General features: G+C 52.2%; 2 protein-coding genes across 3 annotated transcripts in view; one reads left to right on the top strand and one right to left on the bottom strand.

The window, feature by feature from the left end:
* Positions 1-19,154, top strand: part of LOC116426899 (uncharacterized) — a 117,241-nt gene that overhangs the window by 19,295 nt on the left and 78,792 nt on the right. For both annotated transcript variants that reach the window (XM_076365785.1, XM_076365773.1), the window contains exon 3: positions 1,588-1,678. The gene's annotated coding sequence lies outside the window, so the exon portion shown is untranslated. The remainder of the gene's footprint in view (positions 1-1,587; positions 1,679-19,154) is intronic.
* LOC116426895 (uncharacterized) lies at positions 8,387-9,369 on the bottom strand. The gene is made up of 4 exons (XM_031976528.2): positions 9,158-9,369; positions 8,937-9,093; positions 8,696-8,866; positions 8,387-8,551 (listed from the first exon to the last, which is right to left on the bottom strand). The coding sequence occupies exons 1-4, from the start codon at positions 9,367-9,369 to the stop codon at positions 8,387-8,389; spliced, it is 705 nt and encodes a 234-aa protein (XP_031832388.2).

The raw sequence follows: 19,154 nt of genomic DNA, 5'->3' as shown, positions 1-19,154 counted from the left end.
CCCGTAACGGTGAAGCACGGACGTTCGCAATTGTAATCGAGCACCGAGGCGTTCGTATTTGAATGTCAGAACGCCGCGCGAGCGGCGCGCCGATGGCTAATAATTTCTGCCGGTTCCACTCGGACGCGTAATCGATCGAAATCGTTACCGAAAGATAGCTCTCGCCATCCGGTCTCCCGGGGATTTTATCGGTCGCTCGATTTTCCGCGGATTTTGACTCGTTCCACGATTCGAGAGCACTCTCTCTATTCCCGCATTCTTCGCCTTTAATTCGAAGCCACGGTAATCTCGAAAGCAATCTTTCACGAACGATCGGCGGCAGGTGTTAGCCTGTTTCTCAACCTCGATGGATTGGCAACCACTTTCGAGTCTCGTATTCCCGAAGAATTTACAACCGCTTTACGTCAAGGAATGCACGAGTTCTCGTTTTTGCAAAGTATTTCGTGCTATCTAGTCGAACCTTGCTGAAGTCTGCCCGTAATTGTACGTATACGTAGCGGCGGGTTGATGCTACCATAAATTTGCATTCCCTTCGTGAAAGGTAATACTCTGGTAATGGTAAGTCAGTGCGCGATAGAGCAGCCCGTTCAAAACTGACGCGATAAATATCATTATCAAGACCCTCTAACTCGAGTACTCTGGTACACTCGATAGGAACGTTCGCGATACGAATGGGAAAATTATGCGGATCTTCGATGAAAAATATCGGTTCTAAGCATCCTCTTTCGCGCCGATCTAATTCCGGCGGTACCGTCGCTCGGACGTGATCATTTTCGTTCGCCGGCGCGGTTCGAATTTTCGCATGGCGCTCGGTCGCCGTTGAAAAGCGAAAACGCCGACCGAGAGAACCACCTTCTTCCCCTATACTCGATGCACATCCGTGGCTGTGCCGATGTGCCAGTCTCTCGAGACATCCTTGAACTTGACGACCGCCGCGCGGGTGAGAGGACGAGAGTCTTGCGTTGCCGATATAATACCCCGAACACACCGCGTATCGTAGAAAAGTTCCGCCAGCATCGAGCCAGAGGATCTACCATGGCCTTGCATTTACTGAAACGCATCTCATCGTTTACTACGCGCGCACTAAGGCAATTTACTACGCACTTTTGAAACAATGTACCTATCTGCTCGAGGCATCGCTATAGCGCAAATCCTTAGATACACGAGCGTGGAGCCGAAACGGAACAATCTCTCTTTTTCTCTCTCTCTCTCTCTCTCTCTCTCTCTCTCTCTCTCTCTCTCTCCCGCTCTCGCTCTTTCTCTCTTCGTTCCTTCCCGTCCTCCACGCTAGTTCCCTTCCTCCTTTCTTCCCTCGTCCTCCCTCTCCCTGTTCGTCTTCAGCGTAGCAGCTAGCAGGCACGGCTGTCTCTGGTGAACCTAGACCTCGGAGGTATCCTTGAACTTGACGATACCCGAGAGGGCTGAGGAGGCGAGCTGTGCGTGCCGCTCAAGCCTCTCGTATCCAGTTATACATATTTCTGTCCCGACTCTGCCTCGTGGCGTTCATCATCGCGGAACGCCGATTCGTAAATACCAGTAGATAGATATGTTCCTTTCGCGATACTGAATTTTGCTCTCTTCAAACAGGGGTCAGCGGCGAACGGAAGGCCGGACGGTGACCCGCCTGGACGAGGATAGGTTGCAGGACTGCCGCTGGGATCAGCCATCCCCGAGCAAGGTAACAAGGATGTTCCGTGGAACAGTTCTCGGCTGATTATCAGCGCTAATCGCGAGGAATGCCGTAACGCCGCGAAACAACGTCTCCTCGTTGGTGGTCCGGCTCGAACGTCAGTCCTGATTAGCCCAACTTTTAGCAAGAAATGGCCGGCCTTTATACTCATTAGCGATGCTAGGCAAGTCCAATCAGCGAGTGCTCGGCCGCCGAGCGTAACGGTGAGAGTGTTTCTTATCTGCCGCGATCCTGGTACACCAGACACGTACACGTTAAAGTACACATTGTGCCGAGAATCGTCCGAGAACGCGCTGCCGCGCTGCATGCTCGAGTGACCCATCTCCACCGCGAAACGGGGATGGCGCGCGGGACCGAAATGGCCGGCAAAACCTTTGATAGACGTAGCCGTGGAAGCGGCTCGTTATTCGGTTTAGTACACGATTTCCACAAGAATATTCAGTTTCGTCTTCGGCTTTCGATATTCTGTTACAACGCTCAAGACCGGTTGTTCCACCTTACGTATAACTCTATTAGACGTTCAACGACTAGACGATTTAGACCCGCGCGATCTTCGATATTATATCGCAGGGGAATATTCATTTTCAATAAACTTATGCAAACAGCCCGGACAGTCTGGCTGAGTTATCGTTAATAAATTTAGACCCCTATTAGGATACGCAACGTTTTCAGACTCGCCGAGTAAATGAAAACGGTCTCCCCCCCGTGCATTTCTCTTGCCGCGCAGCGCCTTACTGGAAAAACGATAAACGTTAATTAAATCATTTGCCGGAGAGGATAATCGATCTCCGCTTAAGCAATACAAGGCGTCTGATAGAAGCGTACATCGGTTTCTCGTTTATCTCCGATGCAATGAATCTTTAAGCAGAGTGCGCGCCGTCGCCTCCTGATTAATTTAAATCTATCGCTTGCCACTCGCCATGCTTTCGTAATCGTATGCGCGGAGCGGATTTCTCACGGGATGAGAAAATCGAAGGTTACGCGGACGAACCGTCCCCGACCGGATGCGTATTACCGCGAAGGGCTGTCCGAGATAAAACGCTGCGTCGCAGAATGCGTCTCGCATTTGCGATGCTAATATCGTAAACAGGTCGGACGCTAAAAACGAAATAATACCCTCATTGTGATACCAACGATTCGCTGTGTAATAGGTTTAGCGTGTCCCACTCGCGTCCCGCTCCTGTCCGATGAAACAATGTTAAGGAATCATCGCGAGAGGCGATAGTGACGGGTGTCCCTTCGTCAAGGATTCGCGTAATTTAAGATCGACACACGAAACCCCACGGCGAACAGCAATTCCGCTTGATCGCATATTCCGGAGTGTTCGCCGCGTCGCGGCAGGGATTCGCGCGCGCGTTTATCTCGGTCCGGTCGGGAAATATCTCCGTATAATAGGCGAGATGCGCGGAGAACCGTAATTGTGCAAGTTTTCGACGTAGACGCGTACAATGCCGCATGAAACTGGCAGCAAGTCGGAAGCATAGAATCATCGCGAGGATCGAACTCGCCGTGTAATTTTCCAGGTTTCTCGCGGACCGGTGTTTACCGGTTAAAGATCATAATTATCCGTCACGTTTCCGTGTGCTCGATAAAAACAGCGGTCGTGCCTCGCTTTCCTCAAAATTCGATGGGACTACTACGAACTTTCCTTTCGTTGCGTAAGGAACTCGCGCGGGGAAGCATAGGTTTATCGGTAATTCTGTTTGACTTTGGAATTACCCCCCGCGATTCCTCGGTCGGCGGAGGGCCCGCTCGGTATAAGGAAGCGAATTTCGCTAGACGAATAAAAGTGATCGCGTGACCACGAGATACCCGGTCCCCTGCAAACATTTAGCGAAATATACACCTGCGGTTGCGTAATCCGCTCGACGGTAACGTGGAAAGTGTTGCAAGTGTTTCACGACGTGGACGTTTTCCACCGTTATCCTTCCACAGCTATAGATCAACCGCGCTAATGAGGCCCCTGTAACGGTACGTATTCCCTGCGTCGGTGCCGGTGTTGTATTACCGAGGACAACAATTACTGTCGATCGAACGATTTGTTGGGCAACGCGGTTCGTAAAATACGACGCATATCGTAGTAACGCGGCCACTATAATCTTATCTCGCGCGTAACATTGACGCGCCGCGCGCTCAGTTCGGCCCGCGGGGCGCGTGGGCGTTCCGAGAGTTCGTAGTCCGCCGAATCGTTTACGGCGATCGCTCGTTTTCCGGACGAATTCGCGAGATTAGAAGTTACGACACCGCGCGCTTCGACGAGTTCGATGTTGCATCACGTCGCATTACGACTACCGATATAGGTTGTCAATGAGTTCGAGTGCACGGTACTCTGTGGCTTACCGCACGGCTACCTTCATCAACTTTTTGATGGGTTCTCGAGTCCGCTATAATAACAGAGATGATAATAATAATAATAATGATAATAATGCTTAACGATAATAGGCGCAACCTTCTCGGGGCAATAAACTTTCTGCCGGTTTATGATTAAGTATAGCAGTTAGAGCGTGATTTACATGTTATTTTTGCGCGGCGCGGCGCGGCACGGCACGGTGCGGCGCGGCGCGGAGCCCGAACGGCCGTTGACTTTATATAGCCGCAATACCTTTTTATGCGTGAGTAACGAGGAAAAGTCCGAGTGGCCGACCGCTTCTGAATCGTACGTGGAAACTTCGGTGCGGAGAAACGGGGTCGACTTCGTCTCAGATGGCAGAGGAGCTTCAATTTCCGGGATTCCGAGCTTTTTCTTCTGTTTTTCTAACGGCCGTATAAAACGCGTACACGACGAGTTAAAATGATGGGCATCGTTAAGTCTCGTGGACAAGGTACTGTTACGGTTTACGTCGCGGCCGGGAGATAAAACGATACCAGGCTATCGGATCGAGGATTTACGTCGACGCGGATAACAATATACATATTTCTAATCGCGAAATATTGATCGCGCGATAAACAAGCATTACGCAACGCGAGATATACCTAGACGCGTTGGTTCGACGATCGATCGTCCGTCCCGTGATTCGTATTTTCATGGATCGGACAAAGAGCGCGCGTCGAGGACAACGCGTACAGCACACGGATCTCTAGACGACCGCTCTTGCGTATATAACGCGGCAGATGAAGACACGCGAGTGCGGTTAGACGGCCGGCTGAAACTCGAGATTCGCGCTACGTGTTTTCCTGGATTATAAATTATTCCGGTATCCACGGAAAAGAAGCGTGGTTTCTGTAATCGTGCACCACCTTTTAGAAAGTATGCGTATTATTGGCCGGCGGAGTTTCCCCGCGAGTCGCCGAGTTTCCATTTCCAATTCGAGTTGGCGAGCCTCGAATGCAAGCCGAGGAAGATGCCGATGTCCTCCCGCCGCTCCGCTCCGCGGCGTGGCGAGCAGCGGCGGCCAGCGGCGGGCAGCGGCGGGCAGCGGCGGGCAGCGGCGCCCTGCTTCGACGAGGAAAGTCCGAACGCTCTCGAACCGGTCGCGTTAGTATGAAACGTAACAGTGCACGGCGAGCATTCTCGACGACAATGGTCCCAGTCATTTACCATAATGTCACATTGTTCCCGAGCAGCATGCCCGCGGTACACACCCACGATTCTGTTTCGCTATATGCTAGAAGACGGATACAACCGTGCAGGCCTCGATGATTATTATAAAATCATTTTCCTTTCTACCGCGCCGTTGCACGAACCTCGACGGGTAAACGAGCATTGTTGGCCTCCAGTTACGTCGACCATTCGCGAAACGGTGTACCGTTGTGCGCGTACACGTGCACACGCGCGTTTGCGGCTACAAATTACGAAGAACGAGGTCAGCTGTGCCTTTTATCCTCCTATCCGAGGATCGATCGATAATTCGATACGCCGTGGATGCAAATCTCCCCCAAACGTACCTCTATCTTAATTGTCAAGCGGTTGCGTCAAACCTCGCGCAAATTCTACGATCGTGTTTCTATCTCGTTGTCTTCTGGACGGATCTTCTCCGCGTTCGGCCGCCTCCTCGCGCTACCGTGCTATCGCGGACGTATCCACTCGTAGAATTGCGAGGCGTAAAGATCGCGGAGAGGTAGGAAAGCGCTCGTCGTTAACTCTAACGGTTCAGGGGGATCTTGCTAGCCTCGTCTATGATCTTACGACCACGGTCCCTGTTCTTTCTCCGCTCGAGGAACGCTTCTGCCTATCCACCGTTCGGCTACGGGCACAACAGTTTCTTCGAATTAACATCGCGATTCGATTTTTTGCCTGATCAACGGTGACACGATCGCTAATACGAATTCGCTGGCTTTCTTTCGCCGATAAAAGACCCGGAGCCAATTACTCGGGCCTTATCACGGTCCGGAACTCCGGTTGCACAGCAAGCCCCCTTTTTCTCTCGGTGTGTTTTTCCCCTCGTGCGGTTCTCCGGCATTTTACATGGTATTATGGTTCGTAATCAGAGTCGTGACTACCGTTCGTTCGCACGATGGAGCCGTACGGGGGATTTCGTTCGAGGCTGTTATGGATGGAGCGAGGCTTAACTCGAGATCAACCATTAACCAAGATCATAGGTTAGTTGGGGTCGATACTCGTTTAACGCTTTTACCTCTGGCTAGATGCGTTAACGGATACCTAACCCATCAGTCTATGGGGAAAAGCGTTTCTACCTTACGATCGTTTGCAAACTTTCCACCGTTTTTCCCCTGCGACTTCCTTCCCACCTCGACGAGGCCCATGGGAAATAAAATTAAACGTTACGCATCCTGCCAAGACGAGCCATGCGCTGGCAACATAATAACATCTTTACGAACGACACCTCTTTGCTAGGCTGCAGACGCAACGAAATCGATGGCGTTGCTCCTCCCTTTCGATCGTGAAACAGAATCTCCACGCTTTCCGGTGAACAGCTGCATTTATCACCGTCACGGAATCGTTTTGCGCGTGTGCCGATCTCGCGAACCGATCGCTTGTTGCGAAGCCATTCGCGTCGATTTAGCGATCCCATTCGTCATCCATTCTTGTCGCGATCGAGTTCACCGCTGCAGCGCGGCACCGTGCTGTCGATCGGTATCTCGGCCACACTCCTAATTACAGGCAATTTAAAAAGAGACTCATTCGCCGCGAGATAAAAGCTTTCCGATTCGCCGCAAGCTTGATCTCGTGAACGAGCAATTACGATGGCGTTGCGCCTGTAGCTTTCGGTTTCCCATCGATGCTCGCGTTGTCGGAAAAGTTACGGGACGTCAAGGCTACGGTGCCTCTCGAGAAATCTATCTGAGAATTACACAGATGCTGGATCTTGTAGATGCGGAGCGTAACAGCTCATTCCGGTCCCAGTTAAATCTATAGGTAGCACCGAGTGTTTGGTGTATTGTTCCGCAACTGTACGATCGTGGTAGCCGCCACTCCCCCGAGCCGCAGAAAAGATTTGCAGTTGCGCTTACTGTGGGAATAGAAGACTCGAATTGATCCACGCCCCCGGAGGAAACCTGTTGGAAGGTTTGACGCGGTGAACCGCTTTCCGCACAATTTTCTAAGCTAAACCGCTGGATCGGTTCCGATTAATCCTTTGAATATTGTGGGCGCTTAAAAATATTGCTCTTATGGTACTGTAGATCTATAGATCCATAGTACTCCAACTGTTAAATGTAGAGTGTATACTTACCTGAAAACTTTGATACTGATGAACAGTTCGTAAAATTTTTCTAAAACATACCGAAAGTGTTGCGAGAAATTTTAACGTTCGGGATAGTTCAGCATTTTTCGAGTGCTCCAAGCATAACGAAATGTGTAAGACATTGTTCTTCACATACTCGGCTATCTCAGACAGCAAAAATTGTTCGGTTTAAGTGAAATCTTTAAAATGGACTTGCGGCCGGCCTGATCGGCCGAACACCCCGCTGCGCGACGGCTCGACGTATTCTCTCCGGATCTACTTCGCCGGACAAGTTGCCCATGACGAAAGAACGTAGGAGAACGCGCGTGCAACTATTCGGAGTTACAAGTTCGCGGGGTATCGACCTTTTACGAGTTTACGACAAGTGCTATTCACGCTCGATGCACCGCAGACGATCTCGAAGAACACTATAGAGAGAAATGCACGCGTCGAGCGTACGCGTCTGCCCCGCTAAGTGGTTAATAATACTATCGCGTTCAACGTCTGGTTCCTCGTATCGACGCCGGAACGATTCGTAACGCGCCGATCTTACGCATCTTTTCTCCATTTGCCGGGGCAACGTTTATTTCCCATTGGACGCGCGGAAATATCTGGCGACGCGGCGGAAACGCCGGTCAAGATAGAAATTCGTACTCTGGTAATCGAACGGTATATAGGTGTTGTAATGTCTCGGCCAATCGTAGATATTATCGTCCGATAATATTGCCTCGCCGTAAAAAGGGCTGGACGTTTTATCTGGCTAAGTAGGTTGCGCCGTTGCTCCCTGGAAAAAAGCCGGCGGAGCGAGTGGTGAGTGCAGGTCGGGTGGTGCAATCTCGCCGAGGCAAAAATCCCGTAGCCTGTCCGCGTTCCCTTCCTCGGCACGAAGTTTAAATGTTAGCCACAATAGCGTGTCATGTCGGCTCGCTCGTGTCGAAACAAACGGCCGAGGGGCTCGAACGACGGACCTTCTACTCGAGTTAGACCTGTTCCGCGGCTCGCGCTCTCGTCCCCGGGAAAGTTGGACGCTGTCGCGTTGTCCGAATCGTCTCGATCGAGTCCCGGTCGAGCCTCAGTCGAGTCGCTCCGACCGCTTCTCCGAGTCGAGGTCGCGAACTTTGTCGAACGCCTGCAGCGCCTCGTACAGTATGATGTAATTGTCGCGTAGCTGGACCAATCGATGCCACAAGTTGACGTGGATCACGTCGGACGGCTTTGCATCCGCCTCGGTAATTGCCTGGCCGAATCGAAAGTTTCATTAACAAGGTTGAGAGGCTCGATTGAAAATTGTCGTTACGCTCGCGTTCATTCGAAAGGGAAACGAACGCATTCACCGCGGCAACGACGGCACGTAACAGCTACAATTAACGTAAAGGATTACTTTGTCGGTGGTCCGTGGCGCGCGATTCACTTGAAGGTACTTGAGATGAAAGAACAGCTCGTAAGCCCAACAGTCGATGGTCTCGATCCTGCGAGTCGCGTTCGTTAGCTCGGTAGACGACGACGACGATGACTCGTTGTTCAAAGCGACTGCTTGAAGCCAGCGTTTCAACTAAACCGAACGAACGAAAGGTAGTTTCGTCGAGACACGTTCGAGTAGGTCGATTCGAAAATCCTCTTACGGTGGTGGTGTCGGCGATCAGTTTCACCGCAGCGGGTCGCATGATATCGATAAGATTTCCAATGATCGTGTTGTCCTTCTTGGCCGTGGTCACGTAAGTCGAGAGAGAGCTGTCCCAATTCGGCGAAGGACCGCATTGCGCGTGCCTCAGCTCGCGTCTATATCAGGAAATAAACGGGATCGGCTTTACCTCCCGAACGAGCATCGCCTTCTGGCTCTTACCTTTGAAAGAAAGTAGCGATTATGTTGTCGATAATGTACCGGGACGGGACGATCACAATTTTCTTCGTACACGTCGCGAGACCGCTGACCAGAAACGCCAGAAGCTGGCCAAGCGGGCCGGGTCGCCGGCGCGTGCTCGGCCCGGTCAGTCCTCGAGTTCTATAGTATCTTCTCTTGCAAACACCGTGGCGCGGCCTTCCGCGATCGCCCATCGACAGCGAGTAGTAGCTCGAAACTGAGGAAATTCGAATTACCGAGGGAAACCAATCGGATCGTTCGGTGCCGATGATTACCGTAATCAGAGACGCTGTTTAAATCCCAGTTTCTCGGGCTGGAGAGCGTCGACTGACACTTGCTTTTCCGTCTGGCGGTGTTCTCATTGTATTTGCTGTTCTTGACCGGGTCTGGCGTGTATTGGTTCACCAAGTCGTTCAGTTCGATGATTTTGTTCGGAAACGTGTCCAAACAGATGATCGCCTGCGCCGAAACACAGCGATCACTTTGAGGGTTAGGCTAATCGGAATAAAGTCGTGGTTCGTACTTCTCGGTGAAGCCGCTCGAGACACGAGGCCTCGCCATCTGCCTCTGAAGTCATCACGGTAACGCCACGAATAGTCGGCTAAGAAGCGTAATTGGCTGTTTCACGTGAATTTGGACAAACGTTCATCTTGCTATCCCCGCAGGGTCAAAAGCAGCGACCACGCGGCGTGAGGCTCGGCGAAATTTCGACAATCAACGATCGCAGTGTCCGTCGTGGTAAACCTGAATTTGTCCGTTGGAGCGAATGACGTGAATTTATTCGTTTTACGCGTAAACTCGACGAAAAAAAGGTGAAAGCGGCGAAGAATTTGAAGAAAACTCGAACGTCTGGCATCAGAGAACGACAGAATCTCGTCGTGATCGATTCGCGTGCATCGGTGGTGGTAGGTAGTGGCCGGTAATGGTCGGTGTTGGTCTGTTACCGGTCGGTAATCGTAGACGATTAACCCGATCGAAATAAGAAATTCCGATCTCGCAGCGACATTGACTTTGGCGAGCCATCGATGAATTCCTATAAAATACCTCGCGTGTCGTTTCTCTTTCTCGTCCCTTACACGATAATCTCACGGCGGAATGGTCGGCTTCCTCTGGCTAACGGTGTTTTAATTATTAATAAAACGCTCGTCTTTCCGCGTTGGTTGTTAGGAGAAGGGGGTGGGGGGGAAAGGCGCGACGGTCGAACAACGTTTAACGGGGGTATTTATAAGCACGCATATTGAAAAGCCGTAGATAGATTGTATAGAGATATAGTAGGCTCGCGATCGTATTATTACGTACACACAGGCCCGTTTTCTGCGAAACAGAGGCTCAAGATAAATAGTGTAACGAGCGATTCGCTGCGCGGTGCACGGGCTGCGTTCAAACAGCGGACGGTTAATGAGAATGCAATGGGCGCCTTAACTCCACCTAGGATCGCCGAGCTCGAAACGGATGTGCTTCCAGATTTTTCCTAATTAAGATGTGGCCGGTGCAACTCCATTACGTAAAGCAACCATCTTGATTTACCGTTCAACTGGACGGCGATCCGGCAGCAACAAAACCTTTATGGCTAGCGAGAGAATTGGAAGCACTCGAAAAGAGGGACGAGCGAAGGGCTGCCGGTTTTCTTCCACCTTCTTCTACCTGTTTTTCGTGCTGTTCCTACAGCACCACCACCTCCGCCACCACCACCACCACCATCACTACCACGTTCTCGTCTCTTCGTCTCGTCTTCTCCGCTCGTCCGCATCTCCGCATCTCCGCATCTCCGCATCTCCGTTTCCCTTCTTCGCCGTCCGTGTCCGCGAGTTTCGCGGAGGTGCCGAGGTGAGATCTCCTCGGAGATCTACCAACGACGCACGACGACCGCTATTACTCGCAGCCCCAACGGCTGCCTGGAATGCGATGCAAATTTTATACGAATCGGTTACACCACGACCCCGTCCAGTACCTCTTCGAATCCGAAGCTTCGATAGGCTCGGCAGGATCGTTGAATGCCAAATGGCGACCTTCGCCGCGAAAGAAGCGTGCGTCGAATCCCTTTACGCGCTCCTCGAACCATACGGAATGGAATATGGAATATGGAAATGCCGGTGTCCTCTTGCCTCCCCCTTGCCGACGGTCCGGTAGTGTTTGCCCGAAAAACTCGGGGCTTATTAACAATTTAACAGGTTCCGCGGCAACGAGATCCGCGAGGAGATCCGCGAGGAGGTGGTCGAAAAGGGTCGAGCGCGTTGATTCTAAAGACTGATACGGGTGCCGTCGGCTGACAGTGCGACCAAAGACGGCCTCGGGCGGAATGAGAAGATGGGGGAGAGAGAAAGAGAGACGGAACGAGAGAGAGTGAGAGAGTGAAAGAGAGAGAGAGAGAGAGAGAGAGAGAAGGAGAGTAAAAGAAAAACAAGCAGGAGAGCCAGAAGAAGAAAGAGAAGAAGAAGAAGAAGTCGGGAGGTATCACGGCCGAAGACATTTCTATGCGCGCCCACTGTCAGCGAAGATAACTTACGACTTGGCGGAATGGTAATGGCCGTGGCGGACATTCCGTCCTGTTGCAGATTTAATAGACTCGTCCTGATAGAGGGCTACGGAACATGTCACCGCTCGTGGCCAACCGAGTCGAGCCAATGATTTACCCATGGACAAGTCTTGTCAACGCCACCGCGATTTCCAATCGATTGATAAGGATTGAATCGACCGTCACGCCGATACCGCGGATCCACGTAGGTCTGAGTTTGCCTTGCGACTCGGAGCACGATCAACCGGGAAGCGTTTCAGATTATTTGGTCTCTTTACGATACCCTTGTCCCGTCCGCGCGATATCGCACGCTGCTCAAAGCCCAAGTGGAAACAGACGCGGAGAGATCATCGGGTTCGTTCGTGCAAGTAGGTACTTGTGTACACAGCTTTGTCCGACTAGAGCGGGCTCCATCTCCTCGACGGACCGGCGAGAAACGGACGCGCCAGCGGTCTCGTCGCTCCGTCCGTTCGGACCGCGAGGCGATAATGAGGCTACGGCAGAGGTTCATTGGCTCGTGCACTGCCCGACGGAACCATCCAACAGGAACGCGTCTCTCTTCTGTTCAATCGTTCACTTGGCTACGATTTAAAAAGAGAAGCTCGCTGCTCGAGCTTCGCGCAGAAACGGAGCCAGCGGTAAGAAACGGTGCCTCGTCCGAGGGCATCGGTCGTCTTCGTTCCGCGTGTTAACGAACAGTCGCTCGGCGCATCGTTTAGCATCTCCTTTCGTGAAAATGTCTCGTCCGCGAATGAAACGGTCAAACGGTCCGCATTCTTCGCGGCGATGTTCGGCGAAACGATAACCAGACCGGAGACGGCGTTAAACGATCGCGCGATTCTAGGTTTCCTCTTCCACGCTCGTGATTCCTCGGAGATGTATCGTTTTCTCGGAAAGCCGCTTCTTTCCTGAAACGCGGCCTCTCGATCCGCTCGTAAAATAAATCGGGCGTACCGAAAGATTCGGCGATCGTGCATGAAGCGGTCGCTATATTTGCGCCGTGTCCTTAGCGTGTCGTTACCCGGTCGGCCGAGCAAGCAACAGCTTCGCACGCGATTCCGTTTTATCTGTGGCTCGAGCGAGAGCCGCGCTCGCTGCTCGCCACTACGCACCTATACCCTTTGTTTCGCGCGATCGCGCGCGGCTCGGCCGCATTTGCATACACGTGCGCTTAAACGCGGAGACGGTGACCCTTTTTGCGGACGCAGTGCGACAGGTCGCGATACTTGCGGAGAGATTCGAGTCGATTTCAATGACGCATAGTGGTCCCAGATGTCCGAAACCTCTGAACAAAGTTCAGTGGAACCAGAAATCCGTATTCGGGATTTTTTGGATGTTAACAATTTTATATATAAATATTACGACTAGAGTAGCAGCTAGTAGTAGCTGATTACAAATACATATTCGATATCTATGTATTACGTTCAAGCTCTTATTTCTTGTTCTACATATATCTTCGTAGACAATACCTCTAACGCACCTGATCCAGAAATAAACTTGTCGCTACCGAGAAGTTCATTTTCGAGATTTCGGCCAGGTTTTAGCGATTTCGGGGCATCGCGCGACGGTCGTCTCCGATGACCAGTTTCCGTTGGTTCGTCGAAGAGTAACGCACTCTCGATTGCTTAAGGCTGATCGAGTTAATTGCCGGCGATAAAAAATGATCCGACGATTACGCGCATGCTACGGGAGTAATCGAGTCGCTTCTTAAAGCAACGAGGTCGACGCGGACAGGCATAAACCTCAATAAAGACAAACTTAGCCCGGCTGCCGTCTATATTTAAACTCTCCCGTCTTTGTTCGCGCGATTGTCGCCCTCGCTTAAACGGATCGTCCCAAAAGCGTTTCGCTGCTTGTTTAAGGACTCGAGCCGGTGATTCGTTCGGCGAACAGCTCCGCCCGCGCCGCGCCGCGCCGGTGGAAGGGACAGTTCGACGACGGTAAATCGTTCGAGTCGAATCTCGAAACTCTTTCGTCTTCGATCCTTGAAGCGAACGTCGCGTGTCCTTTCGCGTTTGTAATTCAAAATGCATGCGCGAGAAGGCGAGAAAGACGAGAAGAGAAGGGGGCAAAGCGATTTATCGTTCTCGCGATCGCGTTAATTCGGTTGGCGCTGCACGCACGACGACGTTGACACTCGACGAACGCGTCGTCGTGGTCGTCGTCCCTCGGCCATCGTGCTTGTCGTCGGGACGCCGATGAACGATAAGCCGTCCAGCAGCACCTGAACGTTCGCTTTTGAGAATCGATTCGGTTCAAGATCGTCGAGTATCGAATCCTTTCTTTTTTGTTTTTCGTCGAAAAAAAAATCCACGTAGGCGTGAACAGTAGAACGGAACGCGAGGTATGCGAGTCGTCCTTGTACAGGAGCAAGTGAACGGTGACGTAAAAAACCTACCGAAAGGGTTTCAGGGAGTCAGTTTATAGTTGGTTGATTATACTGACCCGGGGCAAGTGGTAGCGCGTGTTTGAGAACAGTCTTTGCCGGCCATCTGTCAGCGCATCTGCTCTTAGGGGAACGATTAGATCGTTCCCCGATACCTTTTCATCGCGCAATTACCTTTTCGCCGTATATTACGTGTTACGCCGCGAGATTTATCGACGCCTCGGATCGCGAATCGGTGAATAGGAAAATCGTTAACACTGTTTTCGTTTCTATCGTAAAACCGATAAGCAGCCGCCCATGACTTATTATAGGAGGAGCGTTGATACGATGTAAAAGCCAGCCACGGGATGAATAACTGGAGGCAGGCCAAGGCGAAGATTGGTACGTCGAGTGCTCGCCGCAAACTTGCAACGCGCCACGCCACGGCGCGCCGTGGCGAATCTCCTGGCACCTATGTATCTGAAATGGCATCTGGAATTTTTGCAGACGCGCGTGTCCTGCGATCCGCGATATCTCGCGTATTCACGCCGCGTTAGACCGTACCGTGCTTCCACGCGGTGTCTTGCACGCTAATTACAACGTATCCGCGGTTGAGATTGAACGCGGCCGATATTTCATATGGGACAGAACGCTCTCGCTTGCGCAACAACCTCTAATAACGATTGCGAAAGCGATATACGTAAGTTAAGTATCGAGGCTCCCGCGAGGGGATCGAGGCCGAAGAAAGTGCGAGCAGCCCGCGTCGAGCCTATGCCGGCGGAGGGAACGTGTGCAACGGAGGCCGCGCAGCGTCCCGCGATACCGAAACAGGATTATGTATTCGCAGCTCACCGGGGTTGCGGCCGATTCGGCGAAGAAACGTTCCCTCGAACCCCGTCGCTCGTTACGATTGAATTCGATTCGCTCCTGCAATTAAGGTATCCTAGAACGCGAACGAATGGCTTGCACAAGGCGCGGAGAACGCGCCGAGACACCGCCGCGGCGGTGCACAGTGGGACGGAACGCTCGACGCCGATCAAAGTTGGTTTTCGTAATGTTGTAAGGTAAAAAAACATTCATGCGATTTCATAGAGAAATAAATGTCTTACAATACGAACGAAATCTATTTTTAGGGAACATACAATTTATTAACGAAAAATAATAATATTGAACTGCTATGGAACAAAGGCGCAGTGTTTGATCCAGTTGGAATTAGTACAATATAAAGACTCTAAGGCAATGATCGACTCCTCGAAATTGAATTGAACTGTACAAGGCAGTAGCAAAGTTATAGATTTTTGATCGCCGTCGAGCATTCCGTCCCACTGTGCGGTGTTGCACAGAAGCGAAACGGATACGCGTAGTTTTCTCGCGAGTGAGAACGGAGGCGCGATCGCAATTGGTAGCGCCGCGACTGCCTTTCTAATTTTCGCGTGGCGCAACGCACGATTCTTCCTCTCGGGACCGAGTCAATTAGCATTTCTGGTTAATCGGATTCCCGCGCGTATCCAGCTTAATCGCGATCAGCCGGCGGATGCCGCGGCACGAATTTCGAGTCGAGACGATTTCTCGCGTGGTCCATGCACTTGACATTTAACCGATCGTGACAGACTTTCGTTCCGTCCCGTGGTTCGTTAAGCGGATAAATTCCGTCTCGCCGGTAGCTCTTCCATCGGGGGGATCGTTCCGGCTGTCGTTCGCCGTGAATTCATGTTTCTCCCGTTTCCCGATTCGCTACGAACTCGCTCACCGCCATCCGCGTTCAATATTCGGCCTCGCGAGCTTTGTCTCGATGGCCGTAAGCCGCCCTTATTATAGCCGAAGCTCCAGTTTTCTTGCCGCTTATCGTCCAGCAACCATCTAAATGTCGTCATCACGTAACAAGTACAGGGTAGATCCACTTACGACGGATGCGCGGACTGGTCCGGCGCATTGTGGCCGCGCGTAGGATAAACCTGGACCTTGTACGAGCCTGATTAACTCGAGGAACGTTCCCGATACCGACGAGCGAGACTGGGTTATGGCTGCGCCGGGGCATAATCGTGCCTGCTCGCGTTCCGCTGCCAGGTTGCCCCTCTATCATCGATATCTCGAAACGGTCGAGGCCTGATTTAACGTTATGATCGGTTCGATATCAACGACACGGTCCGCCGACACCGGGGAGCCGTGTCTTTCCCTCGGATAACTCCGCGAACGTTCGTTCTTATCGTGGAAAACTGGTTAATACTCTAAACGCGAAAATCTAGCGCGTATGTACTGGCGAGAGTCGAACGGGAAGAGGAGTCCTAAGAAGAAGCAGTACGCTCGCATCGGATCGTCGAAAGCGTTCGTATCGTTGAAAGCGTTGAAAGCGTCGAAAGCGTCGCGTCGCGTCCGCAGAAACTGCTCACCCAGAAACAGGAACATCGTGTGCCTGCCATTAGGATTATTGCGCGCCGTGACACGGGCATTTAGATTCAGTTGGAATGCAGCCCCGTAGCTACAATAACAGGTAGACGTAAGGCAATAACCGGTAGGAATCCCGCTTAAGGGGGTCGGTCTTTCTTCCCATGTTTCGCTTTACTTTATTTCTATCCGTAATCTCGCCGGTACGGGGCGACTCACTTTCCACGACAATCGGACCGATGCACGCGCATCCGTCACCGGCCGAGGGTTTCCAAGCGAGCGGAGAGCACGCGAAAGAAATCTGGTCGCGCGAGCCGTCGCGTGGAATTCTTTTTGCCGGACGGCAATTCCTTCGGGCCCGTATCCACCGTGATGCATTCATGTAAACGATGAACGCACTCGGTGCAACGCGCGGGCCGCTAATTATGCAGATTGGCACCTAACGTAATGCTCGTTAATTAACCGCAATGCCCGTTTTATATATCCAGGTGGGACGGAAGGACGGCCGGGCACGGCGCCATATTGCCACACCGGAGCGCTGCCCACGCTTACAGCAATGTCGTGTGAAACAGTCGGTCGTTTACGATTTATTGCAAAACTACACGCGAGACGGTGCGCTTTCGACGTTTCAGCTTATCGCGGCGAAAAAAGGAGCCCGTCCCGACGGTCCCGCGTCGTTTTCGGTGACGTTACGCGCCGCTCGAACGAGAAGATCTCACCGCGAGACTTTCGTAGCAACATTTGCCAAGGATCTATGGCTCGCCGATGAATTCATTGTCCTCGAAGGATCGAAAGGTCGTGCACGAAGGTCTAGCCTCGGTGCCGCGATGACCTCTTCGATCGTGCCTCGTCGTCTTCGGAGGCCGAACGGTTCGTGGGCGTTCGTGGAATTCGCCGGGATTCTCGAGAGCCTACGGATATCCCTTCGACGGTGAATCGGGTCCCACCAATGCCAGATAAAACCCTAGGATCCGGCGACGCTTAAACGTCCGTGCAGCATCGTATAAACATAAACGCAGCCGCGCAAGCCTCTCTGTTCTACTATAGGAGCTTACGCTACCACCGTCAACATCCCTTCCTACCGTCGATAATTTATACTCTATTGTCGGCCCGTCAAATCCTGATGTCTTCATCTGCCACGGGGTACCTTCGGCAATCGCGGCACGCACGCCCACCGAGACGTATCCTCTTTAGCCTTTCAAAATACGATCGCAAACTAAACGTCCATCTTCTTCTCCGGGCAAACTCGTGAACCACGTCCTCCGCGGAACTCCGGCGAATCCGTTTCGTTCGAATTCTCTCTGAAAACGATCCCCGCAGTCGACCGATCTCTGGGTCCCCGTGGAATCTCCCCCGCACAGTGGCCTTTCTAGAGGTTACGTATGATGATTCAAGCCGTCCCGGTCAGCCGGATGATTTACGCCACGCAGCCATTTGTCATCATTACGTGCGGACCGTTCCGTACACACTGGCCGGAGACCGCGGTCGCTGTTCCTCAGAATTTCCAACGGCCCACACGCAAACCGCCGAAACGCTCGCGAATTCCGTGTGCGCGTAGCGCCGCGGTTTTTCCAGTTTCGTCAACGCTACCATTCGCGCCGCGATAACCGTTAAATCTCCCGACGCGCGTTCCTCACGGTTTCTAAATTCAATTAAACGCGTACGTGCCCGAGCAAACCGATGAACCACTGGCTCGCGCAGTACGGTATCGCTAGCGTCGCTTATTGCGGCTCGCTTTTGTCCCTCGCCTCTCGTTCTCGGAACGTCGTGCCGTGCCGCACCGCGCCGGTTCGCGTTATGCCGGACATGGTTCAGGGCGTGACGGTCACGAGGAGGATATCTTAAACGCCTTTTCTGGCTGGACGTGTCGCGCTCGATCCCCTCCTCGGCCGAAGGATATCCGATTCGCCGGTTCTCGAGACTCCCGACTCGTGAAATCCAGTTTTAGAATCCGTCGGGATCAAACCACGCCTGAAGCGGACGCGGCCGGTTCTCACGAATTCGGTACCACCGAACGCGAGCTCTTCGCCTCCGCTTCGGACGTCTTTATTCCCGATGCTGTCGACAGCCGCGAGAGCGCCTTACAATGCTCACGTTTATTCGAAGAAGCGGCAATACCCGAAAAACAAGCCCCTTGTCTTTCGAGCGTGCAGAGTCACGTGCCGGGGTACATAGTATGTGCTCCTCAATTTGGAGACAATCGGATTCCTCCTCTGCATACAATCCTCGACGTAACGGTGGGATACAACGCGTGACATCACGTATTCCCCAGGAGGGTGAGGTCGGTCGAGACAGGTTGGTCTAAACGGGCGACCGTTTCCTCTCGCGTTTACATTCGGCAGTTCGCGAGAATGACATGTTTATCTTCTCGAAATTGTAGTTCGAGATACGGAAAGATGCGTTTCACTCGTCTCAGAGGATCGGCGAGTGAACGAGATGCGTTGCAACGGTTCCGACCGAAGTCATCCGTCGCGCAAAATCGGTGTAATAATTTTCGATGAAAAGGTTTTTTTGCATGGTAAAGCGAACCCCGTGAAGTATACGTCGATTCGCAGGTATAACGTGCGGCAAAGCCTCGCTCAGGGTTTTAATTACTTTAGACAAATTCGAAACCGGAGACTCGCTACGCTGGTGGCCCTCTCGTGTTACCTTGGCTCGAAGACTTGTGCTTGTTAGGTCCTCGCCAGGCGGTGGTATGCACTGTTACGTTGCTG

Source organism: Nomia melanderi, chromosome 1, assembly GCF_051020985.1.
Source record: "Nomia melanderi isolate GNS246 chromosome 1, iyNomMela1, whole genome shotgun sequence".
In the NCBI taxonomy this organism is placed as follows: Eukaryota; Metazoa; Arthropoda; class Insecta; order Hymenoptera; family Halictidae; genus Nomia; species Nomia melanderi.
The sequence above is the reverse complement of the archived record's forward strand: the minus strand, read 5'-3'. Positions and strand labels throughout refer to the sequence as shown.

Excerpts from the sequence above, each read along its gene's own strand:
- LOC116426895 (XM_031976528.2), bottom strand. The coding sequence starts at position 9,369 with ATGGGCGATCGCGGAAGGCCGCGCCACGGTGTTTGCAAGAGAAGATAC. Across the intron at positions 8,867-8,936 it reads TGATCGCCGACACCACCACC|TTGAAACGCTGGCTTCAAGC; the intron begins GTAAGAGGATTT and ends CGTTCGGTTTAG. Across the intron at positions 8,552-8,695 it reads CGCCACGGACCACCGACAAA|GCAATTACCGAGGCGGATGC; the intron begins GTAATCCTTTAC and ends CGATTCGGCCAG.